The sequence below is a fragment of the Phyllobates terribilis genome, unplaced genomic scaffold (assembly GCF_046119375.1).
Source record: "Phyllobates terribilis strain yellow unplaced genomic scaffold, ASM4611937v1 Scaffold_4__5_contigs__length_816908805, whole genome shotgun sequence".
NCBI lineage: Eukaryota > Metazoa > Chordata > Amphibia > Anura > Dendrobatidae > Phyllobates > Phyllobates terribilis.
This window is the reverse complement of record NW_027362764.1, coordinates 79,585,561-79,609,190: the sequence shown is the minus strand read 5'-3', so window position 1 is coordinate 79,609,190 and position 23,630 is coordinate 79,585,561. Positions and strand designations below refer to the sequence as shown.

General features: G+C 37.1%; 1 protein-coding gene across 2 annotated transcripts in view; it reads right to left on the bottom strand.

The window, feature by feature from the left end:
• Window positions 1-22,426, bottom strand: part of GAD2 (glutamate decarboxylase 2) — a 200,474-nt gene extending 178,048 nt beyond the window's left edge. For both annotated transcript variants that reach the window (XM_073677533.1, XM_073677532.1), the window contains exons 1-5: window positions 21,869-22,426; window positions 21,110-21,169; window positions 20,845-20,994; window positions 20,057-20,290; window positions 3,788-3,878 (exon numbers count right to left, since the gene is read on the bottom strand). In XM_073677533.1, the coding sequence (XP_073533634.1) occupies window positions 3,788-3,878; window positions 20,057-20,290; window positions 20,845-20,994; window positions 21,110-21,169; window positions 21,869-21,944 (611 nt within the window). In that variant the 5' untranslated portion in view covers window positions 21,945-22,426. The remainder of the gene's footprint in view (window positions 1-3,787; window positions 3,879-20,056; window positions 20,291-20,844; window positions 20,995-21,109; window positions 21,170-21,868) is intronic.
• Between the last annotated feature and the right edge of the window lie 1,204 nt (window positions 22,427-23,630).

Sequence of the window (23,630 nt, the reverse complement as noted above, 5' to 3'; positions counted from 1 at the left end):
GGACAGATGAGACAAAAATGGAAGTTTTTGGCAAGGCACATCAGCTCTATGTTCACAGACGGAAAAATGAAGCATATAAAGAAAAGAATACTGTCCCTACTGTGAAACATGGAGGAGGCTCTGTTCTGTTCTGGGGCTGCTTTGCTGTATCTAGCACAGGGTGTCTTGAATCTGTGCAGGGTACAATGAAATCTCAAGACTATCAAGGAATTCTAGAGAGAAATGTGCTGCCCAGTGTCAGAAATCTTGGTCTCATTCGCAGGTCATGGGTCTTGCAAGAGGATAATGACCCAAAACACACAGCTAAAAACACCCAAGAATGGCTAAGAGGAAAACATTGGACTATTCTGAAGTGGCCTTCTATGAGCCCTGACCTAAATCCTATTGAGCATCTTTAGAAAGAGCTGAAACATGCCGTCTGGAAAAGGCAGCCTTCAAACACGAGACAACTGGAGCAGTTTGCTCATGAGGAGTGGGCCAAAATACCTGTCGAGAGGTGCAGAAGTCTCATTGACAGTTACAGGAATCGCTTGATTGCAGTGATTGCCTCAAAAGGTTGTTCAACAAAATATTAAGTTAAGAAGAGTACCATCATTTCTGTCCAGGCCTATTTCTTGAGTTTAATTATTTTAAAAATTCTGTGGAAGAGGGTTGAAAAGCAATGTCTGACTTTCATTTGTTCATTTTCATAGATTTTTAATTTATTATTACTTTTGTCAGATTCAAGTTATTTCTGTGACCATTGTGGGTTTTTCTTTCATTAAATGATGGGTACCAACAATTTTGACCACGTGTGTATATATATATATCACTTTTGATATACTGTGTGCATACATACAGTTGAACATACACTATATAAAAAGACACATATGCATGTTCTTCTCAATATCTGACATGAAATCATAATAAACCTTTCCTGTTTTAGGTAAATTAGGATTACCATCATTTTTAATATTTGCCAAATTCCAGAATAATGAGAGAAAGTGTTTTAAGGCATTTTTATTACTTACTGCAAAGTCAAAGTTTACATACACTAAGATTACTATGCCTTTCAACAGTTCTGGACTGACCATATGATGATGCCATGTGTTTGGAGGCTTCTAATACTTTTTTTTGGCAACATCTGAGTTAATTAGAGACACATCTGTGGATGTATTTTAATGCACACCTGAAACACACTGCTTATTTGTGTAACATCATGAGAAAGTCTAAAGAAATCAGCTAAGAAATCAGGAAGGTAATTGTGGACTTGCACATGTCTGCCTCATTCTTGGGTACAATTTCAAGATACCTGAAGGTGCTTCTTTCATCTGTACAAACAATTATACGCAAGTACAAACAAGATGGGAATGTCCAGCCATCATACCGCTCAGGATGGAGGCGGGTTCTGTGTCCCAGAGATGAACGTGCTTTGTCCGACAGGTGCATATCAACCCAAGGACAAAAGCAAAAGACCTTGTGAAGATGATGGAGGAAACTGGTAAGATTGTGTCAATATCCAAAATCAAATGAGTACTGTATTAGCATGGCCTGAAAGGCCACTCTGCCAGGAAGAAGCTATTACTCCAAAAGAAACATTAAAAAGCCAGATTAATGTTTGCAAATGCACACTGGAACAAAGGCCTTAATTTTTAGAGATATGTCCTTTGGTCTGATGAACCTAAAATTTAACTTTTTGGGCATAATGACCATTGTTTCGTTTAGAGGAAAAAGGGAGAAGCTTGGAAACCTAAGAACACCATCCCAACTGTGAAACACAGGGGTGGCAGCATCATGTTGTGTGGTTGTTTTGCTGCAGGAGGGACTAGTGCACTTCACAAAATAGATGGCATCATGAGAAAAGAAGATTATGTGGCAATACTGAAGCAACATCTCAAGACATTAGCCAGGAAGTTAAAGCTTGGGCAGAAAAGGGTCTTCCAAATGGACAATGACCTGAAGCATACTGCCAAAATGGGAACAAAGTGGCTTAAAGATAACAAAGTCAATGTTTTGGAGTGACCATCACAAAGCCCTGATCTCAGTCCTATTGAAAATTTATGGGCAAAGCTGAAAAAACTGCGAGCAAGTCGACCTACAAACCTGGATCAGTTACACCAGTTTTGTCAGGAGGAATGGGCCCAAATTCCGACCAACTATTGTGAGAAGCTTGAGGAAGAATATCCCAAATATTTGACCCAAGTCATTCAGCTTAAGGGCAATAGTACCAAATACTAATGAAATGTACGTAAACTTTGCAATAATTAATAAAAATGCCTTAAAACATTCTCTCTCTCTCATTATTCTGGCATTTGGCAAATATTAAAAATTATGGTTATCCTAATAGACCTAAAACGGGAAAGGTTTATTCTGATTTCATGTCAGATATTGAGAAAAACATGCATGTGTCTTTTTATATAGTGTATGTAAACTTCTGGTTTCAACTCGTATATTCCCAGTATATCAAAAATGCTCCATATATAAAAGTCAATGGCAGATGTATGCAAATGAATAATACAGTGCTACATGTTGAGGGCAGAGGTTGGTCAGATTGGGGGAAAGAAATTTTTGACCAATTTTCCACAATAGAAATTCAATATGATATACAAGCAAAACCCTCAAAAGGCAGCAATACACATCACAACCACACGGTGGCCACACATAGACACATATATAGCAAACATCTCTCAACAGAGTATCACATAATCCGTTTTTTTTTTTCAGAAAACTGGTCGCCTTGTGTCACACACCTCAAGATATGTCAAGCCAAAAGAGAAGATTATCCTTAAAATCTTTATAAGATATCTTTGGTGCCATGTGAGGTATTGTGCAGTGTGAAGATGCATGATATATCAGAGTAACTTGCTCTGGAAATGTGTGAACAGTAACTCTGAGTCCAATCACTGAGGAAAAAGCTGGACAGAAGCCAGCCAGGGAGAAGCTGTGCAGAGAGAAAAACCAGGAGAAAGCACATAAAGCAATGTCTCGGAGATGTCCCTGAGAGAAAACTAGAGGACTTGAAAGTCTTAAGCTCTCATACACATTAGGTTAATGTTGGCCAAACTCACTGATATCGGCAGGGGACGAGAAGTATTAGGAAGATTGAATTGAAACACTTGATCTTTTAGCTCTCCATAAGAGAAGTCTGACCACAGCTTTCTACTCTCTCCCCATTGATAAAACATGAACAATCGTCTGAGCCAATTGTTCTTGTGTATGGTGGAGATGGTCGAGGTGGCTGTCAGACACCAGAGCTTCTTCTGATAATATCGATTTCTAGGGGAAGTACTGTCATGATGATAAGATAGCAGTAACATGGTATTTAAGCTTGTTCAAGGCACCTGAAACTATCCTGGCAATATTTAGAGCTTTTTTTAGCAGGCTTCGGAATTTGATCATAACAAGAGTTTGGAATACAAGCAAATTGCCAAAAAAAAAGAAAAATTATATATTCTGGCACTAATAGTAGCCTCCCAAGTAACTCTTTATATCCTTTTGGTTATTTTTCCGGTTATTTTTTACCTTTGAAGAAACTATTCTTTACATTTGAAAGTCGTATCACGGTATGATGTGGCAAAGACCAGAGTGGAACGGTACAAAAGCATAATCAAAAACATGAAAAGTGTATGTAGCTCATCCAAAGTCTCAATAAAAGAATGGTTTCAGTCCAGATCTTGGTTCATTGACTCTTTTGACACAGAAAGTGCATACAATGTTTAGGTACTCTTTTTACCGAAGGGAGTCAGCCATAATATCACATTTTGGATGTTCTCTTTTGCAAATAATATATTTTCAGATAATAACTTACATATTTGTGTTTGCTGTTGAGGTCAACCAATCTGCTGCCAATCCAACCATGTCAAGACCAGTAGATAGTTGATTGAAATATCTTGGATGCCCTGAGAAGTAATAGAAAGTAATAATATTTCAATGATGTAATAAACCAAGTTCTAAAGTCTGTATTTTTTTTTAGATTAACCATTATACGTTTTTTTTCATAAATCAATAGTACACATGTAAATAAAAAAAGTAAAAAAGTCAAAAATTTTTACACGTCTTACAGAGGGATGCAGCATTCCTAAACTTGCTAAGATATTGGGGCACGATCACAGAAGCATCAAACGTTTTGTTGCAAATTATCAACATGGTCACAAAAAACATGTTGAGAAAAAAGTTTACATTAACAGTCAAAGTTTTGAGAAGAATCAAACATGAAGTGACCAAGAAGCCATTATCCTCCAATGTTGTCATATTCCAGAACTGCAGCCTCCCTGGAGGCCAGAAGTACAAGGTGCTCAGTGCTCAAAGACACGGCCGAGGTAGGGAGGCTGAACCAACCTCCACTGAACAAGACATAGAAGTACAAGGTGTTCATTCCTCAGAGACATGGCCGAGGTAAGGAAGGCTGAAACCCTACCACCATTGAGCAAGACACAGAAGTACAAGGTGTTCATTCCTCAGAGACACGGCCGAGGTAGGAAGTTGGACTCAAAATCAACTCCCAAACCTACTGCCAGTTTTTATAAGACACTTTCTTCAAGCAGTGGTACAACAAAAAGTCTGCATCTTTCACGAAAACCATGATTTTATGCAAGACAATGCTCCATCGCAGCATCGAAGGCTCCACTGCTCGGCTGCCAGTAAAAGCCTTAAAGAATAATAATGACATGGCCCCTTCCTCGCCCGACCTAAACCCTATTGAGAACTTGTGGGCCCTTCTTAAACGGGAGATTTACAGTGAAGGAAAACAGTCACTTCTCTGAACCGGGTCTGGGAGGCTGTAGATGGTGCTGCCCAAAAAGTTGATCATCAACAGATCAAAGGGAACCTGACACCAGGTTTTTCCCATATAAAGTAGGGCCAGCACTTGTTAGCCCTCCGATAGTCATCTCTGGTCTTGATCCAACACCTCCCCTCTTTTCGCAATTGTCGTCTTCCTTCTTGTTATGTGTTGATGATGCATCCTATGTCATCTATACAGTGTCCTTCATTGCACTCCTGTGCAGGTGTACTTCTCTCTACCCTGCCATGGTGCTCATTTGCCTTTCTCTGCACATGCGCATTACAGTACAAAAATACGTCTGCACAAGAGTGATGAAGCACGAGCACTGCTGCTCCATTGAAATCTGAGATTGACTGTGACTTGTGAATGCCATCATTTTTATAACTTCCAAAATATCATTCCCATTTTTATTTCATCCTGTCATAGGGCTTTGTGCATATGGAATGTAGTTATGATATATGTAGGGACATATTATCCATAAGACAAACTCTTTCTGCTTGGGTATTTCCAGCATCCTTCACGACAAGGAAGGTCTCTTCTTCATTCCCTTACTCATAAAAGAGCACAACCACAGAATTGTGGTAGTGTGTAGGGCTGGGCTCAACCCGTGTGTGACCCATAGCCCGCCACTATATCAGTCACATTTTCACATAGAACTGCAATCCTTGACACCTTATTCATTCATTACATCACAGGTCAGTGAAGGCTTTCGGCATATGGACACCCTAGAAGGGCCTCTGTTCCAGACATTCTGAGTAGTGGCATAGGCCACTAGGTGTTGGGGCATGGCATGGAAACACTTGCAGTTGTGACGCTTATGGGGCACTTATATGTGACAAAACTGTTATGGTAACATTGGGGCTTAAAATAATTTAACAATTTGCCGTCTGATATCTCATTGTGTAAACCACATGAATGAGCTACTCTACATATGGCTTTGTCATTAACATGGTAGGGATAATTACTTATTTTCCATTATTGTAATGTAGGGAATATGAACATTTTCCCAGAAGAGGTAATGAAATCTTTGCACTGGACCCAACAATATGCTAAAAACATTTCTAGATGAGCAGTACGAAGGAAAAAATTTTCAAAAGAGTATTAAACCTGAAAAAAATATCCCAGCTATGACTGTTAAAGAAGCACTGCTCCTCCTCCTCTCATCAAAATTTTTATCCTCTTAATATATTGCAGTCACCATATTATATAGCACTGTGTACTTACAATTGCTCATTTTGCTTTTCTACCCAGATAATTCTTCTCTTTTCTATAAGGTCTATGACATCACTTGATTAAATACTGACTAAAGCTATGTGTGCACGTTCAGGAATTGCTTACAGAAATTTCTGCAGCATTTCTGCACCTCTTGGCAGCAAAAACGCGTTTTTGGTGCGTTTTTTGTGCGTTTTGCTTGCAGATTTGCCATGTGTTTTTTCCAATGCATTGTATAGGCAAAAACGCATGTGGAAAAACACAAAGAACGGACATGCTGTGTTTTTTCCACACATGAAATCCGCTCAGGAAAATTCCTGATCATGTGCAGAGAACTTGCAAAATGTCATAGGAAGTCATGAGATAAGGTATGCAATGCCTTTTTTGCCCTTTTTCCGCTCTAAAAAAACGCACCAAAAATGCACTGTGTGCACATAACCTAACTGAATCCTTCTAAGCTCTATGTAGAAACAGGAGGTCAAATTTCCCCGTATGAATCATTAGTCACTGCAAAAATCCCTGCCAGAGAGGAGGAAGAAGCAGCTGGGTCAGAAGTTGAAGAGGAGGGTGATAAATGCAGTAAAAAGAGACTTCCTGTTTTTACATATTGCAGAGAAAAGAGAGGAATTAGCTGGGTAGAAAGACAAAATGAGCAATTGTAAGTACACAGTGATATATACTGTAATATGATGCTTGCAATATATTAACAGGATAAAAACTTTGTTGGGAGTGCTTCTTTAAAGAGGGCCTTTTGCTTCCTGGAAAATTTATTAAGGTAAAAGGAGACCAAAATATTCTTTTTCAAATTTTTATCCTCAAAATGTCTTTCTCAAATATTTATTTTCTTAAATTTCTTTCTCAAATATTTATATTAAGAAAAATACAAAAAATGTCACTAATTTAGGGAAAAAAAAGTTCTGGCTATTTAAGGGGGAAGAATGAAGTCTTGCTCTCCACTTTCTAACTATCTTAACAACTTTGTGAGCCTTCCTACATCCTACTACTGAGCTGGGACATAACATTATATGTGGGGAGACTATGAGTAAACAGTGGGGAGATCTGTGCAGCTGTATTACTGTCTACTGGATGCAGTGATGTATGAAGCAGTATAATTTATATCTACTATGGAATAGCATGAGAAGGAGGAGCAGGCTAGAAACACTTTAATTTGTGAAACCTGACACAGCTCTTCAGCATTTCTTCTGCTATGAGTTTGGTGTATATGTAGTGAGAGACTCAGATAAAACCTTTAGAAGCAGCTATGTCCTCCTTTTGCAGATTGACCATTTAGAAGCAGTGATAGCCTCATGTATTTGAGCTGCATAATGCACAGGGATATCTTACATGGCTGATACATAACAATATTCTGTATGAAGTACAGTTCAGGCTCCTAGTGGCAGGAGGGGAGGAAAAATGTTGCCTGATTTGCATTTTACTTATTCATTGCACATTGGAATGCATTGGTGAATTAATATACCACATTTACCATATACTTTGCTTTTGGACAAATTATAAGAAAAATAGGAGAATCAATTCTTCCATTATATTTCCTAGAGCGACTCAACAAAATGACAAAATCTTCTAAGTTTCCGCAAAAGTATCCATATACCATTCCGATGCTGTATAGTTTCAGCTCCCACCAATACGATTGGTACATTATCGCAAAGAAGAGATTTTACGCTCCCTCTGATAAAATGAAAGTAAAACCTTGGTTTTGCCGGAAACAGATCTCCACAATTTCTTCAACTGAATTGGCTGCGCTCACCAGCGGGATTGGCACCCATCTCGGACATTTCCACCCTGGAAAATCCAGACTTCAGCATGGTGAGCTCGTACAACTACCCCCCTCTCACCACTACTCAGAAATCATCTGATTTATTAATGACTTGTATTTCAGAAAAGTCTTAAAATTTAAACTTCTGTTACTTATAGTGTTTTTATCATAAGAGATAGATCCTTTTTAAAGGGATTGTCTCAAGGTCCTATATTCAGGAGCCCACCACTCGCTAGCTTTTGGCTTCCTGATAGCTTAGCGCTGCTGCTCTCTACTGTGGGCTCTTCCGTGCTGCAAGCGAGGAAGCTTTATCTTTACAGCATCGGGGGAGCCAGCGATTCGTTCAGCTTAAGAATGTCACTTTCAAGCTATATAATAAATAGTGCAATCTCGCGCTCCTTGCTTAGGGAACCGGCCATTTCTGAAGTGGTCGTTAAATTTGGCAAAGCGCAGTAAACTACAGAATTAAAAATCTCTCAATTCTTGACAGCGGAGAAGATTTTTAAAAAGAGGTAAATTGCAAAGTTGCTTATTTTTGCAACTCTATAAATTCTGTTCCTTCATAGAATCAAGAGAAAGGAATATATAGCTGTAATGAATCTGTCTTATGACGCACACCATTGACACCCAATGGCCATCATCAGGTTTCCTTTATGATTGTATAATAGTGCAGCAGGCAAAGTCTTTAGCATAGATGTGAAGCAAGACCTAGCATATTCTATGTAGCTCCAGTCCTCTTAGGGTGCACATGACGTCTTTTTTTTTGAGCGGGTACGCCCCATAACCTGCCTGAAAATAAACATACCAGATATATAGTTGATGAGAGGTATGTGTCACAGAAATGGCTGTCATCTGTGATGTAATCCTAGAGTGTTCCTCCAGTGCACATAGCACTAAGAGGATTGTCTGATGCATCGGGACCAGGTTACGGGCAGCCATGAGAGATGGGTGGTTCTGGCTGCCCACGTACCTCATCTCTGGGTGTGGTTAAGAGTTTAAAATGGAGTCCTTTGTTTGCCACATGGTCTGTGTTTGAAGGGAGAAGTCCTCCTGTGTGTTGTTGTCTCCAGACTGAGCCAAGGAACTGGACGCTATCCAGCCTGTGTGCCCACAAGACTGGCTAACTAGAGACTTTGCCTAAAGGACTTTTCACTGTGTTTTGCACTAAAGGCTGTTTGTTTTCCTTTTTACTTATGCTCAGTTTATGAAGTAATAAACCGACATGGACACGTAAATAAAAAATGCTTCCTGTTTGCCTTCCAACATACCCAGGTGAATGGAAACCCTACCATATATTCCGTCTTTTGAGCTTCTTTGAACTGCAAAGTTCTTAAAATAAAGTGACCTGACCATTCTGCAGGCAACTTCCACTTGGAAGCCGCTCATTATTTTATACATACCAGTAAAATAAAAAAAATGTTTGAGGTAAAGTCACCGGAAAAGACGCCAATTAAGTCGCTTCAGGAAAAACACTAACAGCGTTTTCCAAAAGCGGCTTCGGCTTGAAAGACTTAGCGGGATCGCCCGAGTTTAAAAGACATCCCCTGCACATATTGAATAGTTATTGCTTTTTTTTCGTCATTGCTGTGCATGCTCTTTGTCTTCCTATTGGTGATAATAGTGTTAATGAATGACAGCCCTGATAACAAGCAATCATGCTCCACATATACAAATTTCTACTGGCTTGTGTCAGTTGGAGCGTAATAACTCCCCATTCCTTACACAAAAGACAATTATAACTATCCAACTATTCATCTAAATAAACACAGTTAATAATCTGCATTAATGTCATGCAAATGATGGATGGTGGAGAATTTCCAGCCCTATTTCATCCGGAAAGACTTTCTTTTTTCGGAGATTTGACTTCCAGTTAGCGTTGTAACTGAAGGCAATTAAAGCTATGAATATAAATGACTCATTATGAATGAGTCCCAAAGTGATATCTTATCAGTCGCCCGGGCTTCAATACAGGGAACAGCCTGAGGCCGCTGTGTTGTTACACACTGAAAATCTGTTTATTTCCTAAAAACCTATTTTAAGCTTGAACATTGGTCTGTAGCTGGCGCTGCTTTGTCCCAGGCAGATGAGACTCGGAAGCGAGATGAAATCTGAATGAACATCAATGCAGTCTATCAATTGCAGAGCTGACGCTGCTCTGTTATCATGTCCCTGCACATGTGGGGAGGACTAAGCCGACACTGGAGATGCAATTTTCCCTATCATTTAACTGAATTAGTCGGGGAGGGTTATGTCTCCGTTCATGAGAGACGGAAAATTGTGTTTGCTATGTCAGTACTAACTACAAAGAGGAATTGGACGTCATTGTATCGTAGATTATTGCCATTTCCATTTCCTCAAATCGAAGTTGAAAAATGAAATAGAAATCAGAAAAAAATTGAAATAGAGCTAAAATTTCTGCAACTGTAATATATTCACAAAATTCATCCTATTGCCGTGTCTCCTTGTTCTAGGCACTGTTTATAAACTGTCTGTAGTGATGTGACGCTATCATGTCCCAAATATCTCCATGATGGAATCAATTGGCCTTTGCAACCATGTGACTTCACATGAATGACAGGTCTTAGTAAACTGGTGGAGTCAGAAGTATAAAAATGGCATAGAATAAGATATCCAAGTAACCAGAAATTCCAATTGCAGATACGTGTTTTGGGGGCTTTGCTCCTCATCAGTGCAAAGCAAGAGAAATTGGCTGATTAGTTGAGAACCGCAGAGAATAAGATATGTTACCATTATTTTTCTATTTATACATTCTGGAGACCCCTTTAAAGGGCTTGTCTCATTATGACAATCTTATTATATATGCCTTACGAAGGCACTTTTACATCATAGATGTGGAAGGTTTCCCACCATAGAAGCCCCACTTTAAGCCTTAGGTCATCTATGTATTATTATTTAACGGCCTTCGGCTCGATCTTCAGCTATGGTGACTTGATGGATAAACGATCTGTAGGAAGATCGACTTGTGTAAATCTGGATAGGTCCACTAGGGTCTTCTCTGCCGTTATTTAAATTGTATCAAGCCACTGGGTTGCTGGTCTTCCTCTTCTCCTTGTTCCTTCTATTCTTCCGACCATGATGTCCTTCTCCAGTGTTTGCTCTCTTCGTGCGATGTGTCCAAAGTAGGCAAGCCGTAGCTTGGTGATCCTCACTTCTAGTGTCATGTCTAGCTTGATTTGTTCCAAAATGGATTTCTTTGTTTTTCTCTCCATTGTGTTGATGACATCCTTCTCCAGCACCATTGCATGCGGTGTTATAGTATTTTGGATATCATCTGAGCCAGCCCAGGACCAAAATCAGTTTACAGGCAGTGGATCTATGTTAAGTGGGCGCTCATTGACTATAATTTAATAGTTCATTTTCTATCAGAGTCCTGGACTGGGACCGATCAGCTGGTCACAATTGCATCTCTCATAGAAAGGCATCTTCTATTATTTACACTTGTATATATCTAGCTTTTTATTATATTATTATGATCTTCTAAAGATGCAATGAAGACAAATCTTGCAAACAATCCTAATTTCATATGAGCCCCTCTCTGGCTACATGTTGTGCGGAACATCAGGCTGGGACGATTCTATCACATATTCAGCATCTGCTGTTTTTGATGAAACTCTATTTCTGTTTATTCTCACTGCTGATTATATTGAAATTGATTTCTATACTAGACATATACTAGAAAATAACCATCTCAGACAAAATAATGTAAGGCTATTTCTTTATCTTATTTAACATGATGAATAGTGTGGCCAACTTGACTTTTTATTTTTTCTGTACAGAAAATCAAAAACTCAAGAACAGACAATATTTTTTACGGACACGCTGGAAAACCATAAGAAATCATTCTGACTATAAGTGATCCATGTCTACAGGCCAGAATTCTGATATAAATACATCAGCTGCATTCACTGTAAACTATAAAATGATGGTAATTACAGTCAAAATAATCCGTAGATGTTTCTTTAGCTTCAAAATATGACGGACATATTAAAAAAAATTTTACAGACTGGGCAAAAAAATGCCTGATTTTTACAGACTGTCCAATAATTTCTAGACGGTTGGCAACCCTGCTCATAAATTTTGAGTGCACGGGGGAGCGACTCTTCTTTAGAAGACCTATTGTGTGTTGAGTCTCAATGTCGCTTAAAGGAGATTGTCGCTACTTTTTTATTAATGGCCTATTCTTAGGATAGGCCATCAATATCTGATCGGTGGGGGTGCAACATGGGTACTACAGATTCAAATGAATAAGAGCTGGATCTGTAGTACCTTGCTTCGGATTCTATGGTTCTGAGGGAGCTGCTGTGTTCCGGTAGCATTGGAAAATCTCCGGTTGGTGTAGGAACAACTGATCATTGGGGGCGTACCGTGTGTCGAGCAAAAATTGATGGACGAATCCTGAGGATAGGCTGTCTGTAGAAAAAGTAGTGGCCAACCTCGTTAACTAGTGATTCAAATTTATTCAATGCAAATCAAATGTTCAGTATAATACTTTGAAGTCTCTCCGGAACCCAGAGCATAAGTACATAAAAAAATGTAAAAAATTATACCCATCCTGCCATACAGCTCTGCTCTGTTTATCTTCTGTCTGGTCACCGTTGAGGTCTCTACAAAGACATCTAGTTACTAGGCCTCTTGTGGTGTCATGACGTGTATTGCATGCAGGGCCTAGTCCATGCCAGAAACATCAAAGATGCCTTTGAAGAGACCAAAGAGGTAGCCACAAATCAAGTCAATATCCTGGGCAGCACGGTGGCTCAGTGGTTAGCACTGCAGCCTTGCAGCTCTGGAGACCTGTGTTGAAATGGCACCATCTGCAAGGAGTTTGTATGTTCTCCCCTTGTTAGCGTGGGTTTCCTCCAGGTTCTCCGATTTCCTTTCACACTACAAAAACAAACTGATAAGGAATGTAGATTGTGAGCCCCAATGGGGACAGTGATGATAATGTCTGTAGAGCATTGTTGAATTAATGGCGCTATAGAAGTGAGTAAAATAAATAAGTATCCTACCTTCTAAAGAGCCTTTCAACATGACCTGGGATGTTAGCCAAGACAGGGGCTTGGGTTGCATGCCCCTCATCTATATAGAGCATGGTTAGGCTGGTTGGAGGATTTGAATGTGTGATTGAGCGTGACCTATTTTTAAATCAGGTCCTTATAATAATTTTTTTTTCTATATTTTTTTAGAGTCTGTGATGGGACGTTGATCCAGGGAACTAGTTTGATTGCCGTATGGAGTCAGGAAGAAATTTTCCCCCTAATATGGAGATATTAGTGTCTGCCCCATTGGGTTTTTGCCTTCCTCGGGATCAACATTTTAGGCTATAATTTGAACTTGATGGACTTAAGTCTACCTTCACCCTTAAAATTATGAAACTATGATAATGATTTTTTCAAATTTCCATATAGCTATTTACATTTAAAAATAATAATAATTATAACAACAATAAAATTAATAATAGAACAAACACATACATCTTGAAATTTTCACACTGGCCACTAGGAGAGCTAGAAGAAAACTTCCTGTTCTGTACAGAAGACTTTTCAACAGTTTCATTATAGTGACAGGCAGAATTAAAATGAAAGGTAATACCTCTATATACAGTAGATAATAAATGGTCCACCATTGACAATAGTTGATGTTACAGCTCACCTACTCCTCCTTCCTGCACAAAAACCTTTTCCTATATTAGATCATGCATGCTAAAAAATAAAATGTAAGTCAGTCTATTGCTGCTAATGTTGATGTGAGAACAGAAAGCTTTTCCCTTACAAAGATATTGATTATCTTTCCCACAGATCAGTTATGATAAGCGCTGGCAGAAGCCGGATCTAAAAAGTGTACGGAGCGGAACAACTCCTAGTCATACACTCTCTAGTGGCCAGTGCTGGGTACTGCAGCTCAGTTCCAAATTCAAAAAAAGACCACAGTATCAGATGATGCTATACATAAATCTAAATAATGAAACTAAAATTAAATACACGGCACATTGAAGCTTAGTGGTGGTTGCATTGTAAAAGAAAACCAGATAGCGTATTCTAAAGAACTATTTACAGAGATTCTTATTTTCTACTGTATATACTTTGTGAGGAGAAGTAGAAAGGTGAACGTGCACCATGAGATACAATAATAGAAAATAAAGGTGCACAATACTATTGTTTCCAAGTTTTGAGAATGGAACCATTCAAAAAAACCATTGACCTCAAAAAATGCACAAAAAAGAATCCCTCCCTTAATCTCATTGTTTCCTTTACTCATATTTGTCCAGTGTTACAATTAAAACTGAGAAATATACAAAGAACTCATCTGTGTGTGTGCCAGGAGTTCAGTCATGTCCTTTCACCTCACTGTCCTGTGTGAAGATATAGGACAACTGGCTGCAGCAGGAGCCTCCCCCCACTACCATGTCAGCAGTAGGACAATAAAACATTAAGCCTCGCCCCCTTGGGAAATTCCATATAAAGTTGGGACTGGTCAGCAGGAGATTATCCCATGTGCTCTGCAAGATTTTTACAAATCTATTTCAGGATTATATAGAAAATGATGCAGACTAACAAATAGTGAGAACAGCTATATTTTTTGGTTAAGGAGACATTTAACTGAAATAAAAAATGTCACAATAAATTAGTAGTTTACATTTTTCTATTACTCCTCTGATTCCCGATCCTGTTTTGCCATCATTCTCTACACACATTGTGCTTCAGAGGTCTGACACCCCCCCCCCCCCTTGCCCTGAGCTGGTCCATCAAAGAGCAGAGGTGTCTCTGGCTAGATTTTGCATACTATTCTTTGGTGGAGTAAGATACTTTCCCCGTCTCGTAGATGCATTTATTAGGATTTTTTTATTGTAAGGTTTTATTTTATTATTATTATTAATTTTGATTATTATTTTATTTATTTTAATACATATTATTATTTGTATATTATTTATATATAACATGTATTAATTATATATTAATGTATATTATTATTCTTATCATTATTATTTTAAGTATTTTATTTATTATTTACTTTTTTCTTTTATTTATTTTTATTTTGTTATTCTGAGGATTTTTGATTATTTTTTTATTGCAAGGCTTTATTTTAAGTAAATATCCATTTTTAACTTTAGCATTTCTTTAAGCCACATGCATAGTTATTAATGCTGTAATCTCAGTGTTCTGCATAATTTTTAATGCTAAGTTTTGAGACCACTATATATTTTTTTATTATTGTTGAATTTTTTTTTTTTTATTCAGTATGTCTGCAATTCCATTTTTTTGGGCAAAGTTGGTTGACAATAAAATATTTATAGAAAGGCCAATTAGGTAAAACAGTAGCTACCTTTGTAGCAGTCAGTCAACAGGATTTCAGATCTTTGGCCTTGAACCAAATTGAACTCTGGGCTGCGACACGATATGAGTTTTTAGGAAAAATTATCTGCCCCCTTTGGGTTTGAGAGGAACACTAGAATGTATTCCACTACCAGTTGAGTAGGAGTTGATCAAAGGAATCAGTCATGTTCCAAGTGGCTTCTAAAAATGAGAAATGGAACTTGTTTGCAATGGGCATCTCTTCCATTTTTTGTGATAATTCTCCTTTACTTAAAGCGCACCTGTCATCAGGATTGTGCTTAGTAAACAACATACACTGTCAGGTGGGCGACATTACATTGAGTAAAATGATACCTTTGTTGATGAAATCCGTCCTGTAATTCTTTTAGAATCTTCATTTTCATTTCTGCCATAATGATATGCATGTGCTCTGGTGTTCTCATTATATAGTCATGTATTCCTATCTCTGCCTTGTGACAGGTCACTGTGCTTTCAGTGACCTGCCTTCTATTTTACATACTGACTTTGTAATTTCTGTGTCACATTAAAATTTACATTCCCAAAATGGCCACCGCGGCCGCCAGAGCATGTGCAGTAGCATCTCTCATTTGCCGATAGATGCTACTGCGCACGCGCGGGCGCCATTTTGCTTTTGGAAAAATAATTTGGGTGCAGCAATATGGCGCCGCGCATGCGCAGTAGCATCTCGACTATCTTGGGAATGTAAATTTCAATGTGACACAGAAATTACAAAGTCAGTATGTAAAATAGTAGGCACTTCACTGAAAACACACTGACCTGTCACAAAGCACGGATAGGAATACATGAATAAATAATGAGAGCACATGCATATCATTATGGCAGAAATGAAAATGAAGATTCTAAAAGAACCACTGGACGGATTTCGTCAAGAAAGGTATCATTTTACTCAGTGTAATGTCGCCCACCTGACAGTGTATGTGGTTTACTAAACACAATCCTGCCGACAGGTGCGCTTTAAATCCAAAGTCAAGGCTTGAGGACTCTAGTTATGCTAAACCCACCTTCAAAAACTGCCCACCAGAGAATATCAAACTAAAGATCCGCCGTCCAGCTTTACAGAACAGATGCATGCCCCCTACATGATAGTTCATCAATAGCAAATCTGTGAGGGTCTGACACTAGTACCCGACTGATCAGCTGTTATTTGCATCAGATGTAAACACTTTACACGCACTGAATGCAGCGCCATTCAAAGTGTAGTGGCCGCTGCCAGGTACTGCAGAATTGCTCCTATACCTATGAATAGAAGCTGGGCTGCAAAAGCCGGCAATGGCTGCTGAACTTTAAATAAAGCTAGATGTTGGACCCCCACCAATCTGCCATTGATGACCTATACTGGAGATAGACAAAAAAGAGAAAAAATATCAGCTGACCACCAATCTGAGAAATGCAGGCACTATATGCGTTGGGCAATGCATGGAGTCTCCCTACCGGGGTCCTTCGGTAACAGTAAATTAGTAAAAAGGTATTTATTGTGATCCAGCACTGCAAAAAGGTAGTTAAAAACAGTCTTTATTAAACAAACATCTACATAAGATAGATAAAAATATTTAGGAAAAAGACAAGTCAAACAGTCTTACGCGTTTCGGATTACTTGGTATTTCTATGACTAAGGACTCTTAGCAGTCCGAAATGCGTAAGACCATTTGACTTGTCTTTTTTCTTGGATTTTTTATCTATCTTATGAAGATGTTTGTTGCTAAGTATTTCTATGACAAAGGACTCTTAACAGTCCGAAATGCGTTTTACTTGTCTTTGTTTTTTTCCATATGTTATGGAGATGTTTTTTTAATTATCTTTTTGTGGTGCTGGATCACAATACTTTTCTACTTATATCCTGTAGATAGGTCATCAAATACTTATGCCTGGACAACCCCTTTAATATTAAAGTTTGACTGGAATGTCCGAAGGATGAGGAATATTACATTGGTAACATGCAGGACTATCCTTTAGGTTATAATATAGCCATACAAAAATCTGCCTTAGACAATACCTTGCTATAATGTGTAGCATACTCCCATCTCTTTGCAGTACAGTTTTTTTTCTCAATACTAGGTAGCTGCTATACACAACATTGATTCATTATTTTTTTCTTTAGCAAATTTTTTTAATGAAATCTGGTGCTGGGGGATTTGTTATCCTTAGTATATAATTACCACTAATACATGGCTCCCATGGCTTCCAAAGTTTTTATACATGGATACTAATTGCAGTCATGTATATACCCCATATAGGAGATAATAATGGATACATGTTCCTGAAATTGTACTGGTAAACAACATAATGGTGATCCCAGGTAATGGCTGCACACTATCCTCAGTCTCACAAGTCATCTTCCTCAGGACAACCTCTGTTTTTGTCTTGTTCTTCTATCTCCACATCCAAATCCTTACCACAACCTGCCTCCTCCAGCTCAAAAAGCATTTCTTGAATTAATACTTTCTTAAACCTTGAGCGATTAGAAATGTTAGTGCGAGTCCTCATCATCTCCCATCCAGACCTTAGGGATATCCTAATACTTGCACATTCCTCTACTGTATAACTCCGCCCACATCACTGATTGGCTGCTTTCTGTGTACACTGTGCATAGACAGAAAGCTGCCAATCAGTGATAGGGGTGGGTTATACAGAGCTCATGAATAAGGAAGACTACATGGCAGAAATTTTACAAGTCCTCTAGTGATAATCTTTTGTGACTTTATAAGTCTACAACAAGCAGCCCAATAAGTGAAAGATCCCTGTAATCAGGTTCTCTGTCTCTACATCATGCTACTTTCAGATTAGGTGGTAAAAATCTGGTAATAGAATTCTTTTAAAAGTGTTTTACGATGTAAATACTTTTATCCCCAAAAATGACCAACGAATTCTAGGAGTGATACCTCTATTGGCTAACCAGAAGAACAGCCAATAAAGGTATCACTCCTAGAATACTTTTGTCATTTTTGGGCATAATAGTATTTACATCGATTTTTCTGGCTAGCATGGTGCCAAAATATAATTTTTTTTGTACATGATAAATGTGTTTTACAAAACATCAACAATAAAACTGCAGTACCACTCCTAACCAGTGGGGGCAGAGGAGATATCTACATTACTCTCTTTCAACTGTCCAAAAAGGTGAGATTTATTGTATGTAACTTATATACTTTAAAACAACAAAAAATATCTACCATATATCCTTTACAATAGGTTTTGATGATTATTGATAGCTAATTACATATAAGCATTATTATATACACATATATATGCATATATATATTTTTTATTATTATGTACACATATATATGACAGAAAAAAAATCTGATATATGTAATAGTTATAACAATTCATTTGCTTTGGTCACCTGCCTGGATCTAAATCATTAGTAAACTTGATGTTTGCCTATAATTACTGCATCATCAGCCATTTCACAAAACACCTGCAAGAAAAAAATATCCAATTTTCTTGGTTGGAAGCCATTTTCTCCTTACACTTCCATCTATAGACACAAAGATGTTATGTTTTTCTACATTACATCATATAAGAACGAGAAAATGGCTGCACTTCCGAAGGTGCATGAGCAAAAACCTGGGCTATATAACCTCTATCTCTAATGTGGTTGGTGATTAAAATAATGATCTATATCACATTTCTGCCTGAAATGAGGGAATTTACCATAGTAAAAACTGGTACAAAGCATTGGCAGTTACACACGGGTGAATAAATAGGTCACAGATGACAGCTTCAACCTCATAAAAAAAATAACATCGGAAACAGTCATACAGTCTACCATAAAAAACACATAGATTGCAACTAAATCTATATCTAATTTATACAATTAATAAAAAATATATATATATATATATATACATATTTTATATATATATCCAACAATGATTTTGTTATTAGAAGCCAAACATGAATATTATAATAGAAAATAAAAAAAGCATTAGAATATAAGAAAATAAAAAATATATATATATTGCAAAAATAAAGTTATTGTATGATCACTCAACCTCTAAATTTAACCTATAATATGATTAATATTTTTTTTGCAAACATTAAAGCAGTATACGGTAATTGTGGGCTTAGAAAAAAAATAGATAAAACATTTTGTATGTTAGGATTAGAATAGACAAAAAAATAAAAAATATAACACATAAATATAAAAAATATATAAAGACAGAATAAAGATATAAATTTATATTCAGGGAACAGAAAAATATAATATAACTGATTGTAAAAATACACAAGCGTTTAATTTTAGAGATTAAAATATAAAAAATTAGAATGACGGTATACAAATACACGAGCCTACAAATACACAAAATAACATAAAAATATGAAAAATAAAAGGAAATTTGTGAAGAACAATAAAAAATGTAGGTAAATATTTATGCGTTTTAAATAATAAAAAAAAACAGAGTTGATAAAGCTAAAAGAAAGGAAGATTGGATTCTATTTATTTATTAGGATATGAGGATTTGAAGTAGTGTTATTTTTTTTTTTTCAATTTTTAAAATTTCTACAAAATATAATTTTATTCCTCAATAAGATGAGAAATGGGCATTTGTCAATACAGAGTATAAACCTAAATGACTGCAGATAATGAGTTCACCAGACTGAAACATTGCTGTCTTTTTGATCTGTGCATTGCTGTGTACTTGAGAAGAAGAGCCCTTTGGAGAAAATAATCTGCAATCTCATAAATCGCATAGTGCACGTTTAAATTTTCACTTCACAGAACATAATTGTAAAAATGTTACTATTTCACTGAGAAAACTAGTCATGATGGCTTCAATAGATTTCCAAAAATTCATAGTTTATTATTGACATTTTTTGTTGATATTTTTCGTTTTATCCAAGGAAAACTAATTTTTCTCAGTTTTAAGCTATAAAAAAAATCAAACAAACATAGAAGTATAAATGCGTTATGAAGAAAAAAAGACATATTACCTGTCTTAATAGCATATTTTAAGGCAGTCTTGCAGTTAAGTAGGATTCCTTCCAAATTCTGCGGTTGGTCTGACAATTCCCAGTTATATTCCTGAAGCAGCTCATTTGGATAGTGAAAATCAATCACTTTGGTAGACCTGTCAAAGGTATTGACTACATATTGTAATAAAATGTCTATAACTTCTTGCAGGAACCGCAGGGTTTCTGGTTCTCCATTTTTTGCAGGTAAAAGGTCTAAAAAAAAAATTGGGGAATAAATTTGGTTTTAGGACAAATTTCTTTTTTTCCTGTTCTACAATTATATTTTATTTCTAGTATAATTTTGTAGGTAAAATAAACATTATTTAATTACAACATTGCACAATGTGCTAATTTTTCATATATAATTTTTTATATATTTTATATAAATATATATAAAAAATATTAACGTTTTCTAACATTTACTGCAAAGGAATATGTCTGGTAAATTGTGTATGTGTGGCTTATAAATTGCATATGATGAAATAAACAGTATTGTATAATGACTGTGTGTCAGAATAATGTTAAGACATGCTCAATGAATGTTAAAATTATTTTCTAAATTTATGTTTATTGAAAAAATGAATATTTGTGTAATTTTCTCAAAATCTATCTATCTGTCTATTTGTCTGCTATATCAAAATAATTAAATACTATTTAAAAGGATTGTATTCATGTGTAAAATACAATACCAATATAATTACTTTTGTGAGGACAAATTTTTTGAAGATACGTACTTAAAAATGTAAAAATCAACCCCCCTCCCATACCTGTTGAGTACAATAAGGAGAAGTTGAATTCTCCCTTCTCACAGCTGTATGAATTCTTGTCGTAGTTGGAAGCAATTTCTTTGTCACTAGGACACATTTCCTCTTTGTTTGCAAGGTCTGATGATTTCTCCCCTTCTCCATAAAGTAAAGCTGGACAAGAAGATGTAAAACTTAGATCAAGTATTAAAATCCATCCAATAAACTAATAGCAATACTTCACTGGAGAATAAAATGATAGGAAACTAGGACAATTATTTATACTCACCGGATAATTTTGAGCTGATTCCTCCTGTAAATTTTTGAGCAACTTGGCACCAGGCTTTTGCTGGAATGAAAAGAAAAATAACAAAATAATATCTGTTATTTAAAAAATCTATCTATCTGTCTATCTATCTATCTATCTATCATCTATCTATCCCATATCTATCTATCATCTATCTATCTATATCCATATCTATCTATCTATCTATCTATCTCATATCTATCTATCTATCTATCTCATATCTATCTATCTATCTATCTGTCCATCTATCTACTCATCTATCATCAATCTATCTAATTATTTATCTATCTATAATCTATTTATCCCACATCTATGTAACTAATTATCTCTCTATCTATCTATCTATCTATCTATCTATCTATCTATTTATAATCTATATACCTTTCTGACTTCTTTATTTCTCTTCCTTCCTTTCCTTCTTTATATCCTCTTTTTTCTTTCCTTCTTTCTTTCCTTTCATTTCTTTCCTTCTTTCTTTCCTTCTCTTTCTTTCCGTCTCTCTTTTTTCCTTCCTTCTTTCTCTCATTCCTTTTCTTGTTTCTTTCATTTTTGCATCCTTCCTTTCTTCCTTTCCTTCCTTCCTTTCTTGTTTTTTTCCTTCCTTCCTTCCTACCATCCTCTTATTCATATTTAACTAAAATACTTTACAATAACTGAATTACTGCCTCAATTCTGACTGGATCCTATTATTGGTGTACACAGGTTTAGTACATCTATAAGTGCTTTCCATTCACCCCTTACCTGTTCCTGGGTTGTCAGATTCGCTTTTCCCCTCTTCAGCCCCAAAAGACCAAAAGCCAGAGCCGGGAGACGCCATCCCGTCCCCTGAAATCACCAGCAAATGTTGGCTGCCAGCTGATGGGAATGTTGCTGCTGAAAAGCTTAAAAAGGAGCATAGAAAGTAACAGAAAAAGTGGAGCTCTGTATCTTGTGTGAGGATATAAGTAGCAATGTGCAATAATAAAGGTGCCCTGAAGAAATCTGTAGATTCAGTGGAGACACTGGAGAGAAGCAAAGTGGAGGTAAGTGATCTGCAGGTCTGGTGCTGTCTATGGGGAGCTGTCAGCGGTGCTGAACCTGGCAGTGAGCTGCAGACCTGCGAGAGAGCGGCGCTGTCTATGTGGAGCTGTCCATGGTGCTAATGCCTGCCTCTGCTAAAATCTGAGAACTAGAAGCACAGAAGCTTTACACCCTTGTGGGAAACAGACCAGATCTCCCCCTCCCTGAACACTGTCATCTACCTATGGCTGAGCAGCACTGTCTTTTGTGATAGCGTACTTCTGGGACAAATGACACGGAAAAGCTGGAACAGCAATTAAGTGACACTGCAAGACGTCACCCTGACATCATTCTCTGGATAAAAAAAGGAAAAGGCCCATTATTAAGGTCTGGTGTGTTAGACGCACACACACACACATCGATCAGACACACAACCAGCATCGGACTGGGGTGTCACGCACCCACCAGTAACATTGACACTGGGGGCACAATGTTCAGCTGCATGCAAATGTTACATTACCCTCATTAACAATTTTTTGCTATTCTCCTGTATAATAATAAATTGGGTAGTTTGTTAAATGAATGATGAGACTTCTGGACAGGGGCCCGCCGGGGGATTCACCTGCTCTCCTGTGGGCCAGTCCAAGCTGCACAGAATTCTAGTTTACATGCTGTGCATCATAATTACAAAGTATTTAAGACAGTTTTGCCGGTGGCGGTGTAACCTTTATTTGTTATACTGCTATAACAAAGTATCACATGATGTTGTTAGTTTGGTGCATTTTAAAATATAACACTTTCGCCAACAAAGGTTTCTTTACTTTTTACCCCATCACTCAGTGTAATGAGAATTTTTCTTTCGCAAGTTTTTACAAAGCTGCAATTCATAAATCTGGTATTTCACTATTCGCCTGGCTAAGTACACCCACTTTCCCACCCACAGTTAAAAAGTGGTGAAAGCGATGTAAAACCACAAAAAAATGGCACACAAGTCTTGAGAAATTTCCCCCTTTGTGCCCAGAAAAATTGGCGTGAATTCATAATTTATGCCAGATTTTGTAATACTGTGCATCAGTAAACCAGGCATCAGCTAGTGTCTTTTACAAGGATGTACCGAGATGCGCCACATCACAGCATGCATACAACATGCACCATTATGAGAAATTAGGGGCGTCTTCCGACTGTCACATCTACATTTATGTTGTCTTTATTTGAGATGGCATAAGTAACTTTTCCCCTATGGGTATATGTCTCTGTGCACTACACATATATATTATAAAGGATAACATCCACACAGCAGAAGATGAAGACTGTGATGCTTGCACGAAAGATAAGTATATTTATTAGGATTCGGCATTAGTACAACGGATAAAGCCCAATATTTTGACCTATACAGTGGTCTTTTTCAAGGACATCTGTGTAGAGGAAAAGCTGGGTATGTGATGGTTTTAATACTGCCATACACCTTTACATACCTGGCTTTTCCTTTACGTACGTGTTCTTG